The following is a 19616-nucleotide window of genomic DNA, read 5'->3' as shown; positions in this document are numbered from 1 at the left end:
TGATTATTAATTTGGGTATGTACAATTTTTGTTAATAAACAGGCAGGAAAACAGTCAGGTCAGTCAGCTGGTGTTTTAAAAGTAATGGATGTTGGTCTGACATTGTTTCCTGCTTGATGTACACCTACCAAATCAATTTCCTCGGACTACCACCTGTATACTGACAGCAGAGCAGACATATGTAAAATCCCATTTAGTTCACTGTTCGAGAGTAGTGATAAACACATTTAAATTGTGGATTTAGAAGTTTGGACTAATAATATTTGTGAACACTAAAGCTAATAGTGGGCAGTTCCTTGATCAAGCTGCTTTTCAAGCAGTATAGATTTCAGACACAAGAAGGCAATCAATCCTTAAGGACTTGGTGTTTCCTGCCATTCCTGGACAGTTAAGAACTATGCTCAGCAGGCTTTTCCCAGTTAGACTGATTTCTACGGCCCAAGGCTAGTTACTTCCCATCTTTTCTGTCCTCCTCCTGAATTTTAACAGAGAAAACAATATACTGCACTTGTTCTGTGCAGGTTTGAGTTTGAACAATAAGGTAAAATATGGATAATTTTATAATTCATTAGTTTCTTGAAACAACAAATGTTTATTAAATCAGTTATCCAGGAGAATATGACTCCTTCCAAGCAAGGTATGTTATGATTTGTATAATTTGTAAAACTATTGCTACCTTTCTTTCTGAGATCTTGTATGCTGTATAGGGACTTAAATACATTTTTGGCAAAGCTGGGGATTATTTTGCTGCAGGTCACTGAATAAAGATTACACTCCTACATATTGTTCTGTGTCAGAATTGTATGTGTCTGCCTGTTTCACAACAGATGGCTGCATTTCAGTAGTTTTATATAAAAGATGTATATGGAAGATTGAAATAAAATATTCATTGTAAACCAGCTTCTTATACTTGTGTTTATATTTCAGTTATACCTGTCAAGCTTGGTGTCATGCAGGAGACTTTTTAAAATACAACTTTGCAAATTTGTTTCTGTTCATCCTGGGTCAAGATTTATTTGGAAGGGTTATAGAGAGAATGTAAATCAAGTTTATTTCATATTGTAATATATCAGACATTGTTTTATGAGGTAGTCCAGTCTGTAAAATGCAACAAGAAATGAGATATCTTAATGTACCTTCTGTTTTAAGGGTGAAAGAGTAAATGTAATTCTGAAAACACAGCCTTAACCCCTGCTTCCAAGCTCTGAGTGATTTCTTATGGTAGCTCTTTTGCTAGCTTTTTTTTCCTCCCCATCTGTATGAACACGACTGAGATACATTGCAGACCCTTTTCCTGAATACAAAAGTAACCATGTAATTATTTTATTCCCATAGATAGAATATTTCCAGTGCACTTTTAACTGTAGTTTAACACCTAAAAGTTTCTTATCAGCTTTTCCTGTAAATATTACTTTAAAATGTTGCTTTTGCAATTTTTTTTTTCTCCAGTAATTTAGTAATTTTCCTGTGTTTTGCCCTGGTACTCTGTAACAGGGAAAACTTGGTCTTGGTGCCTTCAGGCTTTTGTTACCAAAGACTCATTGATAAAAAACCTAAGGTCCAATAATGCAACTATGTAACGCCTCACAGCTACAGATCCAAGTGAATAATGATCTAATATACCAAATGTATTCACTGAAAAAAAGTAAGATAATAGGGTTGAGCAAGGTCTTTTAAACTTTGCTTCTCTTTTCTGAAGACTAGGCTGCTACTGAATCACAAACGCACTTACACTGGTCCAGTGGTGCAATTCCTCGCAAACAAGATTTCCTGGCGGGTATGTGCAAGTGCCTTGCATTACTAGAGACACAAGTACAAAAGGTGGGACAAATCGAGTACCTTGGCCCTTTAGAAACAAATTTTGCCTTTCCTAGTTCCCCCTGCCCCTGTGGTTTGACAAGGCGGGTCAGGACGGTGCCCCGGCTCCCCTGAGCCCCTCTCACACCTGCTGTGGCAGCATGTCTCTGCCCTCGTCTGGCACAGGTGCTGTTCAGGGAGCTCCCACAAGTCGAGCGCCCGGAGAACGGCCGGTGCGGCGATCGTGTCTGCGAGCTTCCAGAGAACAGTTTTCCTCCCAATAGAGGGCTTTAAAAGGGAGACGCTGCTTCTGGTAGCCACTCAACTGCGAAACGACTCCGAATTCACCGCCTACTCACCCGTCCCGTGCCAGCGCCACCTTGCACAGCGGCACCAGAGGACAGAGGAGCGGGGCAGGGCAAACAGAAAGCCAATCAGAGGCTGCAGCAGACCCCTGACTGACAAGCTACACCACCCAATAGAAGTCGTCACCCCAGTAGGCGGAACGACAGGGCCGAGGGCCGCTCTATCACCGCCCTTTGGGAGGAGCTGGGAGTGCGGCACCGCCCTGGGCGTGGCTCGGCGGGCCGGGGCGTGGCTTGGGGCTCTTGTGGGCACGGCCACAGCAGCGCTATTTAAACCTGGCGCGGAGGGTGTCCTGTTCAGTCTGTGCGGCGCTGCTGGAGGCGCGGGTTTGCGTCTGCCCCAGCCGCCTCGTTGTTCCCTTTTCTTTTACGCGCGTGTGCGCGGGAGGCCGAGGTGGTCCGTCCCGTCTGGGTCAGCGCCTCTCGGGGCGCATCTTTTTGTCTTTCTCGCCCCCACCCCCGCTCCGAGCGCTTCCACAGAGGGATTTTTCAGCGTTTCCCCGGTCCGCGCCCCTTCTCTCCCCCTTCCCGGCCGGGGGCTTGCGGCGCTTCCCTCTGGATGCGTCCCCGCAGCCCCGGGCGGGAGGCGGCCAGGGGGAAGCGCTGCCTCTGGGGATTTACCGCTGTCTGGTACTCGGACTCGTGCCACCGCCCCCTTCCCCAAGAGGCCACCCGGCACTCCGGCTCCGCTGCCGCTTCGGGCCGCGGCCATGGACGACAAGTACCTGCCCGAGCTGATGGCGGAGAAGGACTCGTTGGACCCGTCCTTCACCCACGCCCTGCGGCTGGTCAACCAAGGTGAGGGCCAGTGGGGCACGGCCGAGGCGGAGCGGGACCGCTTCGTCTTGCCGCAGGGGCGAGCGGTGGGATCGAGTCAGAGTTAGTGGCGGCCGCCGAGGATGCTCAGTCAGGGGCTTTCTCTTTATTGTGCTGCGGTCGGTGGGCTTTTGTTGTGTTTAGGCTACTGATGTCTACCGGCTCCTGCCCTCTTCCCTTTGTGCGGAGGGGTCCAGGGCTCAGCCCCAGCACCAGCGGGTGCTGAAGAGACAAGTCTCAGCTTGCGCCCCCGGCGATGCCCGAGGTCAGCGAGTCTTCCAGGGTGCCCCTCCAGCAGGCAGAGCATCTCCCCAGATAAACAGAAGCAAATGCTGGGCTGCCTCCCCTCATTCCTCCTCTTTCTTAAGTGTTGTTTACAATAGCGTGGACATGATCGCTCGCTGCTTGAATTCTGCATTATTCCAAGTTAAATTACTGTGTAGAACATCTTGGGTCTTCTGCGCTCGCCTTGGGCTTCAAGTTCGTTTAAAAAAAAAAAAATAAACAAAACACCCCCCAAAAAAAACCTCGAAAGATTTTCCTTTTCTACTCCTCTACTGTGTTTTTGAGGAAGAAATAGGTTATTGTCATGTGTGGTGTGAGCCTCTTAAAAAGGAGCCTACAGCCGGTGTCCTTGGAACTTTTGGCTCTGTAACTAAAAAAATTAAAGAGTCAACAGTACATTTAGTGAATCTGTTGGAGAAACAAAAGCATGTTTTCTTCTGCAATTATGTAACTCCAAGTAATAAGTGATTCCTACCTCTTCTACATCTGACTTGTCAGATATGCTTTGAAGTGCTACCTCTTTGTTTCAATGATACGATACTGAAGAGAGAACGGATTCTGTGTTACTTACAATGTTTTGATGTAATTTGGAAAGATTATGTAATTGGCAGGTGACTTTCAAGTGTAGCTCTGTAGAGGCAAACAGTGCTTGGGATGGCCAAACGAAATCAGCTATGATATTCTAATATAACTTAATGGCAGATGGAATGATTTTGGCTTTAGTTGAAGTGATTACAAAACTATGCTAGTGTAATTTCTATAACAGGAATAGATCTAAATCTATATGGCTTCTATTAATGCATTGTTGTGGTTTTTTGTGTGTAATGGAGGACAAATGCCCATCTTGAAATCAGAAGAATCGTTAATTATTACCTGTAGTATTCTGGAGTTAGGAGAAGCTGTCACTGTTTTAGCTGTGGAATGCATATGCCATGTGATTTGTAGCTTCATGTCCTTGGGTGGTTGGTATTTTTCATGTGTTTCCAAACTTTGATTTTGGAAAAAATGCCATTGTTGATAGTGGAAGAAGGAATAAATATGTTAATAAAGAGGTATTTGTATTGTTTGGTGTAAATAAAACCAGAAAACTTCATGAAATTTAGCTTGAGGACTGAGAATTTAAGACTGTAAATTAGTGGCACTCCAAACAGTGAAGGAAGAATCTTATCTGTGTATGTTGACTATTTTAGGAAGTTACAGAAATATGTGCTTTATTTTACAAATAGTGTTTATGGAAGTAAGTATGGCTGCGTGTCTGGTACTGTGATATTTTTTCAAGGTTCTGGCTGGAATGAAAAATTAGAGGACAGACAAACTCCTGCCTCCTTTTATCATGTGAGGCTTTGTATCTGCATGTGCATGTTTGACTCCAAAAATCAAGTTAGTAAAAAATGAATGCAGATGGGCATTGATTTCAGCATCTTTGTTCTAGTATATCTATAGATATTTTTTGCTTTCACTGAAAATGAAGCCTTGCAATAAATCTGAAGTATTTCACTTGTTAGAGACAAGTAAAAAAAATTAAGCAAGGTGACTTCAAACTGATTAACTGTAGTTTAAAATGCAAATGTGTATAATATCTATGTAAAATACACATTTTTTGGCAGCTGTTAAGTTTCCAAAGGAACAAATAAGGTGAAGTGACTATAATCTAAGTGGGAAATGTAAGAGATGTTCTGCAGACCTATGGTGTCATGACACTAACTTTATCAGAGACTGTTCTTTTCCTTCTCAATTTTAACCATTCTGTGCAGTTCAATGAGCACAAATATTCGTGGAAATGTACTGGGTTGTACCTCATATGTGAGGTCCACTGAGGTCTTTTGATGGCATTTGGTGAGCAATGAGCTTGTCCAATATTTTAAAACTGGGTTTGTTTAGCTTTTCATCTCAGAATGAAGCATGTTTCTAAGTTTGGCTGCTTTTAGGTATGTATGAGAATGTCTTAGAGAAGGTTTTAAGTGCTTAAAATAACCAGCTTAATTATGTAATAGCATTTTGATGTCTTAATATTATTACAGTTGCTATCTGTATTTATTTAAATTGAAATACTGTAGATCAGCCAACTTCAGAAACTCAAGATTGCTTTAAGAATTGTATGGTTAAATTAGTAAATCCTTCTGAGGTGCTGAAGGAAATGAAATGTGTCAAAAGAGCCAAATCTTGAAGAAATTTCTAACAGTGTTGAAATCTGGTTTCTATGGAAGTCCTGTGTCTAGACTTTGAAAATCTGTTAATTATAGTTCTCGAATGGAAGTGGGCACATTTGCATATTATACTTACAATTACTAATTATGATTTGGATGCACAAATGACATAATTTTAAATTATATATGGGGGTGGGGGGGGGAGAGAAGCATGGCTTGAGATGCTTTTAGAGTTCCAGGGCAGCCTTTTGATTGAAAAAAGAATCATGTGGAGATAACTAGGGTGCTACAAGAATTATTATACAGTATTAGTAATCTGTATTACAGACCTAAGAGACAGAATCTTCTTTTTCCCTAGTAAAACCTTGGTTTAAGCATTTTAAAAGCACTAAAATTAGAGCAATATCCATAATTGTTCCTACATAGCACCTGAAGTGCTGACTTTTCTTGTTGAAAACTCTGCTCAAGTATTTGACCCGTGTCTTTCAGACAAATGTAAGACAAATTGCAAATTTTGCTTTAAATCTTCACTGAAACATTCAGCTGCTGCTTAAAATTTAGAACAGCAAGAAACTTCTGTGGGAGACAGGACTATCATTTCCTCTAATTAAGATGATTTACTTGTAAGCTGTCCTAAGAGTAAAGCATATTCTTACCTGTAAACGTCTAAAAGTTACAGAGTGGAAGTGGATATACTTTGTATGTGAAGTAAGGTGATGATGCCAATAGGGTTAATTTGCAGCTGGTATCAGACAATGGGAACATTGTGTCCAATTACTATTATAAATTCTGTCAGTGAAGTACCTTGGAAAAGATGAGATTCTGTGAAGAAGCAAGAATTCAGTACATGTATTTTTCCTATTTCTGGCAAAATTTGAAAAATACTTTTATATATGAAAGTGATATTTGTTCTGAAATGAGGTTAGTTTTTTGTCTATCATTGCAAGACACTGAGCAGCTCAACTTTTTAATGCTTTTTGAGGCCTTTATTTTGAAGACTGACTTCACACTTGGGGTTGTATGCAAATGTTGGTAAATATGCAAGTGTAATGTTCATGGTTGTGACATAGTTCAGGAGGAGTGATGCTGTAAAAGACACTGAAAGATCTGTAAGAGAAGAATTAATCTTCATTGTCTTCACATCCATCCCTAGTCCTGATTCATGATAAGTATTTTGTGATTTTGAGTAAAGTATGTGAAATTGCAGATTGAAGGTAACTGTAAATAAAACATGTTCATGCCAGACATATTTTGTTACAGTGGAGACATTAATGAAGATGCCTGTACCTTGTTTGATTTGTGTAGTGTTAAATGTGTAGGTGGGGAAGACTGCAGTCAATTAGGGCAGCTGAAATCCTTATGTGTCCCACTGCCACTGCTGGACAACTACGTCTGCGGACAGTCAAATGCTCCCTTACAAGCTCATTTTAGCTACTTTGAGATTTGAGGTGGTATCTTAAATTGGTGAAGCTTTGTTTAAATTGTCAAGATGTACAGGAATAACAAGCCTTCCTATCAGTAGATGGCTGTATGTGCTAGCCTTTATATCAAATGACTTTACTGAGCCATGTGTCTAGTAGTGATCAGCAGAGATGCTTGCTGTTTCTTAGTTTTTGAGTAGAAATTCAATAACCAAATATGCTAGTAATAGTAGCTCCCTAAATACCAGAAAGGATGGAGTATGTTTCTGCATTGTACAAGATACTAACCATCTGGTTTTGTAGTTTGTTTTTTTTTGTTTTTTTTTAACAGGTAACCATTGTAAAAATAGTAGAGTAGGAACTTAATTTATTAAGGTTCCATTGGTGTTATTGATTTTGAATAAATCTTTCATGGAATGCAAGGGCTCCTGGGTGCTTAGCAAGGACTTTCTTTCATTATCCAAGAATAAAATTCTCATTTTTCACAGTTCTAAAAGATGTTCTTGATTATGTTGTAAAGTTACATGCAGATGTGATATAAATGTTTGCTACTGTGTCATCCATTTCCTCTGAGCACAGATGTTTCATGGCATGGAACAGACGTGATGCTGCTTGTTCCTGTCCCTAATGGTGTTACAAATACTCTTGCTGTGGAACTGCAAACTCTCATACAGTAGTCCCAGTTATGTGAACATTGCTTTCAAGCATCCTGTTCTTGGAGTCTGCTTTTTATGAACCTTTATGAAGGTTGAAGGTGTTATGTAAAGCACATACAATAAGATTATTCAGAGCATTTTTTTAAATTGAATAAAATAGTTTTGTAATTTACCCTTCAGAAAAAAATTTGATCAGCAAGTCACTAAGCTCTTTTCTTAGAGGTTAACTAGAAATAATAAACTCTTCTGTTGTATTCTAGTAAGCAGGCTCAAAGCAGTCTATAAAAATGTGCAGGGAGAATTGTTTGACAGGCTCAGTGTGATGAGAAATTTAGTGACAGTAAAAGGAATGGATATGGTGTGATGGTGGCACTGTAAAACCAGGGAAGGCTGACCTAGGTTCTTTACTGTATTCTTAAAACAGCATGAAAAATAGTAAGATTTAGAGTGAAGAAAGGATGTTTCAGACCTTGACCTCTCAGCCTTCCCTTTTCAGTAACACTTCAGAAGTTCATGTTCTTGTGGTTGCTCTTTGCTTTTACTGTGGTAAAATTGTATTGGGAAAGTCATAGAACTTATTAACGGTTGTATTCCAGTCTTTATTTCTTAAAAGGCTGGGGAACTGATTTATCAGGTATTCCAGTCATGTTAACAGGGCTGCTGTGAAATGCAGCAGAAGATAATCATACATACTTCACCTGAGGCTCATCTGCTCCGAAGCGTGACTCCAGTCTGTAGCCACTCACCGATGATCACATGTAGTCTAAAGCAGACTTCTAATTCACTTGCACACTTACTTTGGCAGGCAATGAGAGAGATCGAATTTAAAGGTTTCAAATTTAGACTGACATGGTTTGTCACTTTCAATCCTTTTCGACACCAGCCATGCAAATTAAAACTTTAACCTTCTGAGTACTTACTGGAGAATTCCTAACGAAGGTCATAGCACTGAATAGCTGCTCTTCTGGCCCGTGGCTTGTTTGACTTAACTTGCATGTTTTTAAAATCTATGTATGTGGCCTTTCTGCCCTCTGAGTTTTGTTCCACCTCTACTTTCAAGTATAATTAAGAAAAAAATGAATCTAAATTTGGGTTGAAATAATTTGGTATCAAAGTTCAGATTTGAGTAGCCTCTATAAAGTATTCAGTCTAGTACTCATGACTTTTTAATTAGTATTTAGCACTTTCAGTAAAAAAAACTGTTTAAATGGATTAACTGGTAATTGACACACCTAATATTTTATAGTGAATTAACTGACTCTTCTTAGCTGAGCTATGCAGGAATCTTGCAAGCTCAGTGTTTACATTATTAATACAGTTTCTCAAATGGAAAATGATAAAGGATAGGATGACTGTATTGGGCAAATGGAGTATCTTGAGAAAAATGTGATTATCTACCCCAGAGACCTGGGGAGGCATGTCTCAGCTGTGCAATGGAAGCTGCAAGGTAGGTGTGGTGGTAGTTCTGGGCGTTACTTTAGAGCTACATACTGAGTGTGCCTTCCAAGTGCAACCCTTTCTGTGGCTTTAAGTTAAAGCCATAAGGGCATATGGACTAGGCAATTTGACTTTCTTCTGACATTCTACCTACAGAAGTCCACATCTTATGTTTTGAGAAGATGATGGAAAAACAGTGCTTTGTAAGCTTGAGAAGGTCTGTGGGCCTCCTGATAGTCTGGTTTGTGAAAATTATCATAAACCTGTGGTTTGAGTGCCATATTACCTTCACAGGGGTAAATAAAGGTGCTAAGAGGCCCTTTAAAGCGATGAAATGTCTGGCTAGAAAACTGCAAATGAAAAAAATAAAGCTCGGTGCTTTGGCAGTGGGTGATTAACTCAAATATAAGAACTGGGTAGATTTTTCCATCTCTTGATACCTCTGATTAAAAAATAAGAAGCAATTCTGGACATATAATCTCAAGTAAAGTATGCTCTTTGCTGAACTGTCAATAGCTTGGAATATACAGTATATATGGGCTGTCTGTTTATGACAAAGCAAACAAAAGTATCAACTGGAGAGGTCAAATGCTGAACCATTTTTAAGCTGAGAAAGCTATATTTTTGAGTGTCTCAGCTGAGTAGTGGATGTGTTATTCTTTGTGTTTATCCTATCTTAAAATATTCCTTTGCTTGAATTCAGTGTCATATTTATCACTTGTTCTTTTGTGTTGTCATTTTCCATCATTTTACCTTATTGTCAAGGTAAAATTAATATGAAACCGGAAAGTTAAATGAATTTCGTTCCTATTCTCCATTCCCAGTTTCTGTTTTGCTGGCTGCCTTCCATTTCTTATTTTGATGTGTTTATCAGATTTTTGGCTTCAGCTACCAGCTCAACAGGAACAAAGTTGCAAGGCAGCAAACAAATGTCAGTTTAATTCTTGTAGTTGGTAAATCTTGGCCTATATAGGTGGTTTTTATAGGCCTCTATTTTCTAGGAAGAATTTCTTGACAAAATAATTGGAAACCTAAAAGATTAGAAATCATTTCAGTAAAACCTATTGTTTTTGCACTTAATCCAAAAGAAAATTTGTTGTAACAACTGCTGCTGTAGTGATCGTGGTATAATGTAATGACAGTGAAAATCTAAAGTTGGAAATCCTTTGAGGATTTACTGATTTTCTTGAACTTTATTAATCTGTTTGTACAAAATGAATACAGCAGTGGAAGATGCTTTTCTGTGGACAGCACAAAATTTAGGAAGAAGTGAAAATTGCTACTGATGCTCAGATATTGAATGCTGCTGCATTTGCTGAGTGCTTGGAGTGTAAATGCATCTGTGGTCTCTTACCGCCTCTGATCATCTAGTGCCAGTATTCTGGAAAGCAGACGTTTGAAAGTGAAAGGTTTTAGATATTTACAGGCAGGATATTTTCCTGCTGCTTTGGGATAATGATGTTTCTGAAAGATGTAGAAATGGAAGGACAGCTTTTAATGCAGTCATCTTTCCTTTCATGTGTCTCCTTTTGTGTTAACTGATAATGGACTAAAGTTTTTGTTACTGATTCCTTTTAATCTGTGTCCTAATTAACGAGAAGTGGAAGTGAAGCTCCATTCCTCTTATGTATCTGGTCAGCAGGCCATATTCTGCTTCCTGACCTCCTTAACCCTCTGATACTGAGGATCTGATCTTTTTCACGTTGTCTTTTCCTGCTAATAAGCAGAAATGGTGAGCTATATTGTATGTAGTCTTGATTGATAATCTATGGGATAAACCAGTCAAGTAAAATCACCTTTTCCTCTTCTGCCCACCTTCAAACTAATGTTACATGATACAATTAAAGTAGTAAGATCTACCATGTCTGATTCATTTGTGCTTGACTACACCCCATACCTCTCCCTGAATTTGAATGAAACTGATTTTAGTATTCTAGACTTGCCTTCAGACAGTTTCAGTGCAATGTTCTTTGTCCATCTGTACAGCCAGGGGGTTTCAGAACCTGGAGTGTTTTTTCACTTCAGCTGTTTCATGACCACTTCTAGTCTGTGTTTTGTAGGAACAAGGAGTCCTAATTTCAAAGAATAGAGGTGTGTAGCAAATGAGCTTTCTCCCTTCCTTAGAGGTGTTCCCCAAAACGTTTGTGAAGGTGGAGGTGTTTCTCGAAGTGAAACAGTTTCATGTTAATTTGGCTTGGGTTTTCCTGCTTGAATCATCATGCGTGTGGAGGAACTAATCCACTTCATGTTCAGTTTCACAGCAGATAAGAAACAATGACACCTTTAGCTTTAGTTAACACTTGCTGCTTTTCTAGGAATATCCTAATGATATCCTAGGTTGTCTAGTCTGCAAGGTGAAATGTGGCACCTTAGTACTAGACCTTAAGACTGTAAGGGCTACTGTGGTCCAATTTGTCTTGTGTAACAAATTGGTCTTAAAGATTCCTTTCACTTATCATATACCCTTGACCTTTTTATTACACCATGCATCCATGGTCTGGAAAAATGATTAGGTTTTTATTGGCCTACTGTATAAAAGCATACAACAGAAGATTTATCATGTCTTTAAAGCTTACTGTATCTGTTCTTCAGCCATTTTTTCTGCAGACACTTGAAGCTTTCTCTGAAGCCTGTTAATACCATGTGAAGTGCATCAGGAGTGACCTAAGTGTAGCTGTATAAAATGCTTGTGAGGGAATGAATGACTAGGATTTCTTTAAGCTATATTTTTTTTTTTTAAATGCAAATGTTGATATCTTAATGCATTATGAAGTATTAATACGACCACACTTTGGAAAGAGCAGAAGTGTGGCATGATGAGTTTCTTGTGGAATACCTACATAGCATTGTAGATACAGTGATGGTAAAGTTTTGAAGATACAGCATATCTGGGAAGGTTTTTGAATGTTGTCTCTGTGTTAGAAAACCATTGGTTTAGCAGTAGCTTGCTAATTAGAGATCATTGCACAGTTTTTAATTTTTGTGCAGTTTTTTTGAGGGGCTTTGTAGACCAATTTTTAAATTGTTTAAAATGCAATGCAACCCCCCACATTCAGCCTCATAGCGCTGTCATGGTGTCTTCTGGGGCTCTTGGAAAGGGGTGTCAGCTCTGGAAGGACAGCCACTGTTGGGTGCCACTGATGTTCACTTGTAACAGTAGCTCTTGCAGCTGAATGTTCTGTTTGCATCTTAAAACATAGGCCTCTTCTAAAGCCAATATTTGGTTAACTGAGACTCCAGAAAAAGTTGATGCTCAAGAAACAAAAGGTTTAATTGATAAATGGCCTATTTAAAATTCACATTTGTTGTATCTTTCAGCTTGTCCATCTCATTGGTGTGCTTTTCCTGCTCATACCTGGAATATGAGGCCTGGAATATTGTATCCAGTTTTGGGCTCCCCAGTTCAAGGGACAGGGATCTACTTGAGAAAGTCCAACAGAGAGCTACCAGGATGATTGAGGGACTGGAGTATGTGCCCCATGAGGAAAGGCTGAGAGCCCTAGGGCTTTTTAGTCTGGAGAAGAGAAGACTGAGAGGGGATTTAATAAGTGTTTGAGTATGAGGGCTGGGTGGAGAGGGGAGGGGATGGCTCTTCTTCTGTAATAGGACAAGGGATATAAACTACAGCACAGGAGATTTCATCTCAACATGAGGAGGAACTTCTTCACTGTGAGGGTCACAGAGCACTGGAACAGGCTCCCCAGAGAGGTTGTGGAGTTTCCGTCTCTGGAGACTTTGAAGACCCATCTGGATGTGTTCCTGTGTGACCTGTGCTAGATGCTATGGTCCTGCACTGGCAGCGGGGTTGGACTCTATCTCTGGCAATCCCTTCCAATGCCTAATATCCTGTGACCTCAGTCACAAGCTTAAGCTCAAATACAAACTGAATGATGTAGCTGTAATGGAACTGCCTTATCTTCAGACACAGGGTTCCCAAATACAATTTAAATACGGATGGGACCTGACATAGCTTTGGCTTGTGCTATCCTTTTGATGTGTACTTTTAACTTGCAAGACTGCTGTCAATCACTCCAAGTTGTGCTGAATGAAGCTTTACTGAAATACCTTTCCAGACTTTTCAACATTTAAACTTTCAGATGATCACATCATTATCAGCTGATTAAATAGGGAGTGCAGGTAAGCTACCGTAATGCAATTTATAAATAACCTGTTCATAGATGCACTTACAGAATTTAGACCAGACCTTGTTTAGAACACTAAGAAATAGTTCAGAGTTCAATACAAGGTTAATTAAAAATGCTGATGTATATTTCATTATCACATAAGTGGCAAGTAGCGGCCTGTGAGATCAGCTTTATGAAGAACTCTAGGCAAATTATCCCTTTTAAATTAATGCCCCAGTAGAGAAAAATAAATGTGATTTGGGTTTTTAACTGGCAGATCATGTTTTTTTTTTAAACTTCAACAGTATGCTGAGCATTATGCTAGCATAATGTATTTTCTGCCTCTGAGTAGCTTGTAGGTCCTAAAGGTACTAATCCCTTATTTTTGTTAATGAGCTTGGAACGATGACCAAGGCTTTCAGTTACTGGTTGTCTAGGCTAGAAGGCTACCTGCTGTGGTGGCTTGCATGAAGATGATGCTGAAAAGTTAGTTGTGCTGGTTTAACCCAAGTTGCTTTCACAAGCCCTCTTCCTCCCACACAGATGGAAGGGAAATTGATAAAAAAAACCCTCTGGGTTGAGATGAAGAGTTTACTGGAAATGACATGCTATTTGCAGAAAAAGCACAGCAAAAAGCAGAAGTCAGTGATTTCCCTCCCTCTGCACCCCTCCCCCCCAACCTGCAGCCTGTCTAGTGCAAAAGACCGAGCCCCAGAGACTGGAAGTAGCAACCAGAACAAGAAGCCTTTCATGTTACAATCCAAACTTCAAGCCCCATGATACTTTGCTTCAGCCAGCGCTTTCATTTTGGAGGTGGCATAAAGGTCAGCATGGTATTTAGTATCATAAGCAGATTCAACTCAACTCATGATATTCTCCACCCCTTATTCTTTACCAGCTGCATATCAAGCCCAGCAGCAGTTACCATCAAGCAACACACATCATTTCACTCCCTGTTCTCACTCAAAATGAGATCACTGTGCAGTACACAGAAGTATTCTCCCTGCAGATGCTCTGGAGCTCCACCCTGTTCCAGGATGACCTTCCAGGACAGTTCCTTCACAACTGGAACACAGGCCTGTACAGAGGAAGAGACTTCTCTTGCATGGCTAGAGCCTGCTAGTTGTTTCATTTACTGTTTCTCCTTGTCTTTCTTCCAAAGGTAAAGACCAAGTGACCACCCCTGGGTCTTCCTCTTACTCTTTTGATGACCTTGATTCATCCTCTTCTTTATGCCAGAGGAGCTTCTTTCCTTGTATGTTTCTTTTTCTGTAGAGGGACAGCAGATGCTGACACAGGCTGGTTCTCTGGTGCAGCTGCTATGCCTGGTGACCTGTATGTAGGCCTGAGACCTTCTCTTGTCCCTAAGCACTCCCAACAGTGATGAGAAGGGCTCGACACACAGGGCAGGCCCCAGCATATTGCCATGACTTCTGTCTTGGGAGCTTCTGGGCTGACAAACTTTTCCCAAATATTTCACCAGCTTGTCAGCATTGTGCACTTTCTAGGGGTGAAATTCCAAAACAGTGGAGGTGACCACTGACTTAGGCACTTGCCCATACTTTCCCACACACCCTGCCATTCATAATTATCTAGCCTTGGGCCACATCTCCAGGTGATTTTTTGGAGAGACCTGTGTTGGGGTGGACAAAACCTGGCCCATTAATTATGTAGAATTACATCTAAGCCAAGTGGCTAGTAGAATGACCATATCATAATATGCCAGTAACCAGCACAACAGGGTAGCTTTAAGCCATTTGAGATCATGAGCACCACAACACAGAGGATGTCAATTACAAGTTCACATTGGCTGCAGCCACCCCTGAAAAGCAAACACATCCACATAGTGATTACACCACAGGAAAAAAAAAAAAAGAAAGTATATAAAACTCTCTTAACAAGCCTCAAGCCTTGATTGAATCTTTTAATTATCTCACCTATTCTTATCTCAACTATTTTGTGTCCTGCCAAAAATGACTCTTGGTTAAGGCAGCTGCTTTTGAGCCCTGCATTGGGTGCCAAATATGGACTGTACTGGTTTAACACAGCTGGCTTTCATAAGTCTCCTCCCTCCCCTCACACAGGCGCAAGACAAAGTAATGCAAAAATACTCTGGGTTGAGAGAGATTTTACTGCAAGTGGTAAACTCTGCAGTTACCTTCCCTTATTTGCAGAAAAATGTGGCAAAAAAAGCAAAAGCGGCAGAAACCAGCAATAAAGCTGTTCTTCCCCCTTTTCCCCCAAGCATGAAGCAGCCAGCCCCGTGGAAAAGATAACACCCCAAATGCTGGAGACCAGAAGCAGCAACCAGAACAGGAAGCCTCTTATATTGCAACCTAAACTTACAGCCCCATGGTACTTTGTTCCAGCCAGCACTTTGATTTTGAAGCAGGCAGGATGGCAATGTGGTATTGAGTATCAGCAGCAGATTGAACTCAAGCCATGACGCTAGTCTATCCACTGGCTGCAGTACTCTGCTTGGTCTTTTTGTGGGGGAAAACTGTGAAATGCATAGAAAAAGGAAGTAAGTGCCTTTTCATTTTTTCTCACTTAGATGAAATAGGATGTAAAACCATAGATTTCATTCTGTACAGTCTTTTCAGAATCCTTTTCTTCATGTTATTATATTGGTGTAATACCTGGCTAGAGCTCAAACAAGTAGCTTATAGTGAGTATTTTTTTTTTCCCTTTGGAAGTAATTGCTCATTATTTGTAAGTCGGTGCAAGTTATGCTAATCGTGTAGGTATGTCTTGACAGAAATTGTATGGATTTTTGGGTACCTCATTTTGGAAGGTTTTGGTGCTGTTATCAAAGCTGAGCTTTGAAGCTTTTCTGCGGAGTCGGCTGAAGATATGAGTGCACAGCATACAAAAAGCAAACATAGTCCTTATGTTCAGATGTGGTGCCTTTGCATGGCTGTGCATACTTGTCAGTAATGGATGTCAAGCTGTGTTATAATAAAGCAAATGTTAAAGCATTATTTCTCCTTCCTTTATTGATGACTAATTAGCTCATCAAGCTATATCAATTATAGTCAATCAGATTTTGGTAGTAAACACTTTTTCCACTTCACCTTACTGTATTTCATCCTCAAGACACCTATTTTGACATGGGAGGAATTTGTACATATAACTAATTGAATGCAGTTTCACACTAGGACATAAAATGAAGAAATAAGAGCAGATGGCCCCTTCAGAAAAATACATTAAAGAGAATAGATGATCCTGGCTGGCAACATAGTTAATCCCTTACTTCTTGCCAAGAGGTATTGATAATAGATATTATGCAGGGGTAAAATAAAAGCTGTATGAGTTTAGTGGAGGAAAAGCTTTCCTTCATTCCAATTTTCTGATAGTCTAGTCTGATGCTTGTATTTCTGAGGCACAGCTATAGTGCTCTAAAATCAGTGAAGCAAGAGGGGAAAGTGAGATTTGACACTAATATACACATGAACCATTCTTTATTCATGGGATCATGAGTACTCATAATGTCTGTTTGGTGCTTTGTTCTTCCAAAATATGCTTTGTTGGTTTGCTTCTCTCAAATAGCAAGATGTGATGGAACAATCTACCATATTAAGTGGTTACTGCCATTATAGCTGTCCTTTATCCACTGAGCACCTAGATTCTGAATTTCTTAGGCACCTGCATATTTTTTTTTTCTTCAATGCATTCCCTTTGTCCTCTGTCACATCTTGTAACTTGTCCCTGTACCTTCCAAAAGTGGAGTATCAAAATTTCCATTTGTGTACAGAAGCAATTCAAACATCACTGAATGAAAAAATAATGGTATCTCTGGTTCTTGGGTTTGGCACTTACTCTTTCTTAATAGACATGATGAAGGAGCAGAAACTTGAGTATAGGGAATTCATAGAATCAATAAGGTTAGAAAAGACCTCAGACATCATCAAGTCCGATCTGTCACGCAAGACCTCATGGCTACTAGACCATGACACCAAGTGCCACGTCCAGTCCCCTCTTGAACACCTCCAGGGATGATGACTCCACCATCTCCCTGGGCAGCACATTCCAACGGCTAACAACTCTCTCTGTGAAAAACTTTCTCCTCGCCTTGTGCCTAAACTTCCCTGGCACAGTTTGATACTGTGTCCTCTTGTTCTGGTGCTGATTGCCTGGGAGAAGAGACCAAAAGTATGAAGGCAAGTGGGGGACAGACTGGGCAAGTGTCTGTGGTTAGTAGCAGCTAACAACACTGATGGTATCAGTGTAACCACTTCAATTTTGGTTTTGCTGTCTTACCTTGAAAGTAGATGTATCTCCCGGGCTGGAATTTTTTGCATTGTGCCTAAAGATGTCAGCTGCCCTGTGCATGTGGCTGATTATTCTTGGTAAAAATCTGAAAAGAGGTACAGAAGCATTAAATACAGGAATTACTCCAATAAGAAAATTCCTAACATGCACACACACAGTCATCACTGGGAATAAGTTGTAGTGTTCAGTGAAAGCTGGGACTTTGAAATTAGCTGGACTAAAACTAAACCAGTAATATTTCTGAAATGAATTCATCACGTAACTACACAAGATAATGTGACTTACAGAGGCATTCTATTTTCCATCTCCATATAAGCACTCGATTTTAGGCTGTCTTCAAAACAAATTAAAAGATAAATGAATTTGCTGTATCTTGACTGCTGAGTAGTTGCACAGAACGTCATGCAGGTATTCTGTTTCTACAGCTATAAAATAACCATGTCTGTTGGAAATAAACATGACCTTGGGCTTTCAAAAGCGTTTTCTACTGAAAGATCCTTTCTTATAAACAAATTTACTGATCTGAAATAGATGACTTACTCTGAAGGAACTGTTTCATTACATTCAAACTGACTATGAAGACATTTTCTTTCAATAAAAAAGATTATGATTCAGAGCTCTTTCCTATGGCAAATAAAAATCATACCATTAATGCTACTAAATCTGTAGTATATTTTAAACTCTATCCACAAGGTGTTTTTCAGAAAAGTTTACTGTCATAAGTTGGTTGTTACTTCAGATATTTATGCAGGTATAAAAAATAAATGAAGATTTTTTTTTCTTTTTACTTGAATATGGAAAAATGAGTAATAGTCTCTTAGGTGAATGCTAGAAATCCTACTTTAAGAAAACCCCTTGACCTTTTCTTTAACAGATGCCATAAAAGTTCGAAGATTGCTTTCCTTGGTGAAGGTGCTACATGGCTAATAAGCACATGACCCTACAGAGACCAGGCTTACTACAGATTTAGATCTCACTTCTGTCCTGGAGAAACTGGTCTGTTTGCAGAGATGATAGTTCTTCCCTTGAGAGTTACAGCTGGAATGAGTCCATAAATTGGACTTCCAAGGGAGAAGTGTGGTCTTGGTCTAAAATTCCAAGATGTGATTCATGAGAAAATTGAACAGAATAATATTTGGAGACATTTGAATGTGGTAGCAGCTTGCTTTGTGGATCTTCATACACAGAGAAGATCATGGATTCATCTGCTATTGAGCATGAGGAAGGGATAGTAATTTGTTATCCCCCTGCTAGTTAAAAATTAACTTGGATGCTGAGAGTTTTTAACATGAATTTGTTGAAGCTCGTACATAAGATTTCCACATGAATTTTTAAGCTGCACTTTCCCATAGGACAGTAGATGTACAAGCTGCCTTTGTATGTTTTTCCTGCCAAGCTATGTTACTGCAGCCAAGGGCTGTAATGGATGACAAATAATAAAAGTACTGCTTACAATAATTGTATCAAAAGTAGCTTTTATCTGCTGGCAGCAGGAGTAGCGGCCTTCTGAAGGATTAGGGATGTGTGGATGTAATCCAGAATGGTGTGCTGGAATTAATCCCCTTCCTCTATCATCCACCAACTGACCTCCATAGATTTGTTTCATATTTGTGTGGACTGGAATATACAAATGCTTTAGGCTTTTTGGGTTGTCTCATTTTCCATAAGTATTCTGAAAGTATTTTTCAAATTCTTGACATGTATGTTTGGTTTGTGGATTAAAACAACCCACCCACAATATTATGTTCCTTCATTCACCTGTGGTTTCATGTTCTTTCTGTGTAAGTTTACCTTCTCACACAGCTTACTTGCACATTGATTTTGTGTTTTAGTAAAAGTTGCAGACATGAAGTCTTGGCAATCTGAGCAATTTAAATGTGGAATATGCAAATTAAGAGCTGCAGGTCGTATCCTTTTTTTTTCAAGTGAGATTTGAATTATGCTTTTCTTTGTCAAAGGAATCACAGAAAATTTGAGTAGTGCTATGTACATGGTAAGGAAGAAAGGATATAGACCCTCCTTGATGGCTCAACAAGATGACAAGATAAGTCTAGTGTAAGGGCCACTTGATCATGTTCATACATATAAATGAAAAAGATGGAACAGCTTTTTGTAAGGGCTCTTGATACAAAATATTAACTTCATTTCATTTAAGCTCTATGCCTCAAGTAGTATAAGGCAATCTATATGTGGGATCCCTTTCTGAAGTACTCATGCCTTTATGTTTGAAATCTGTATCCAAAGCAGCTTTATACTGCCAAAACCTTGCTTGCACATGTTGCTCTTCTAAGGGAAT

The 19616-nt window shown here is 39.9% G+C and overlaps 1 protein-coding gene across 5 annotated transcripts in view; it reads left to right on the top strand.

Moving 5' to 3' along the window:
- Positions 1–2468: 2468 nt before the first annotated feature.
- KHDRBS3 (KH RNA binding domain containing, signal transduction associated 3) overlaps positions 2469–19616 on the top strand; it is an 88825-nt gene continuing 71677 nt past the window's right edge. For all 5 annotated transcript variants that reach the window (XR_010989467.1, XR_010989466.1, XR_010989465.1 and 2 more), the window contains exon 1: positions 2469–2960. Coding sequence is in view for 1 of the 5 variants with exons in the window: in XM_068155483.1 (XP_068011584.1) it covers positions 2873–2960 (88 nt within the window). In the remaining 4 variants the exon portion in view is untranslated. The remainder of the gene's footprint in view (positions 2961–19616) is intronic.

Source organism: Melanerpes formicivorus, unplaced genomic scaffold (assembly GCF_026170545.1).
Source record: "Melanerpes formicivorus ecotype bairdi unplaced genomic scaffold, bMelFor1.0.p_v2 SCAF_32, whole genome shotgun sequence".
In the NCBI taxonomy this organism is placed as follows: Eukaryota; Metazoa; Chordata; class Aves; order Piciformes; family Picidae; genus Melanerpes; species Melanerpes formicivorus.
The sequence above is the reverse complement of the archived record's forward strand: the minus strand, read 5'-3'. Positions and strand labels throughout refer to the sequence as shown.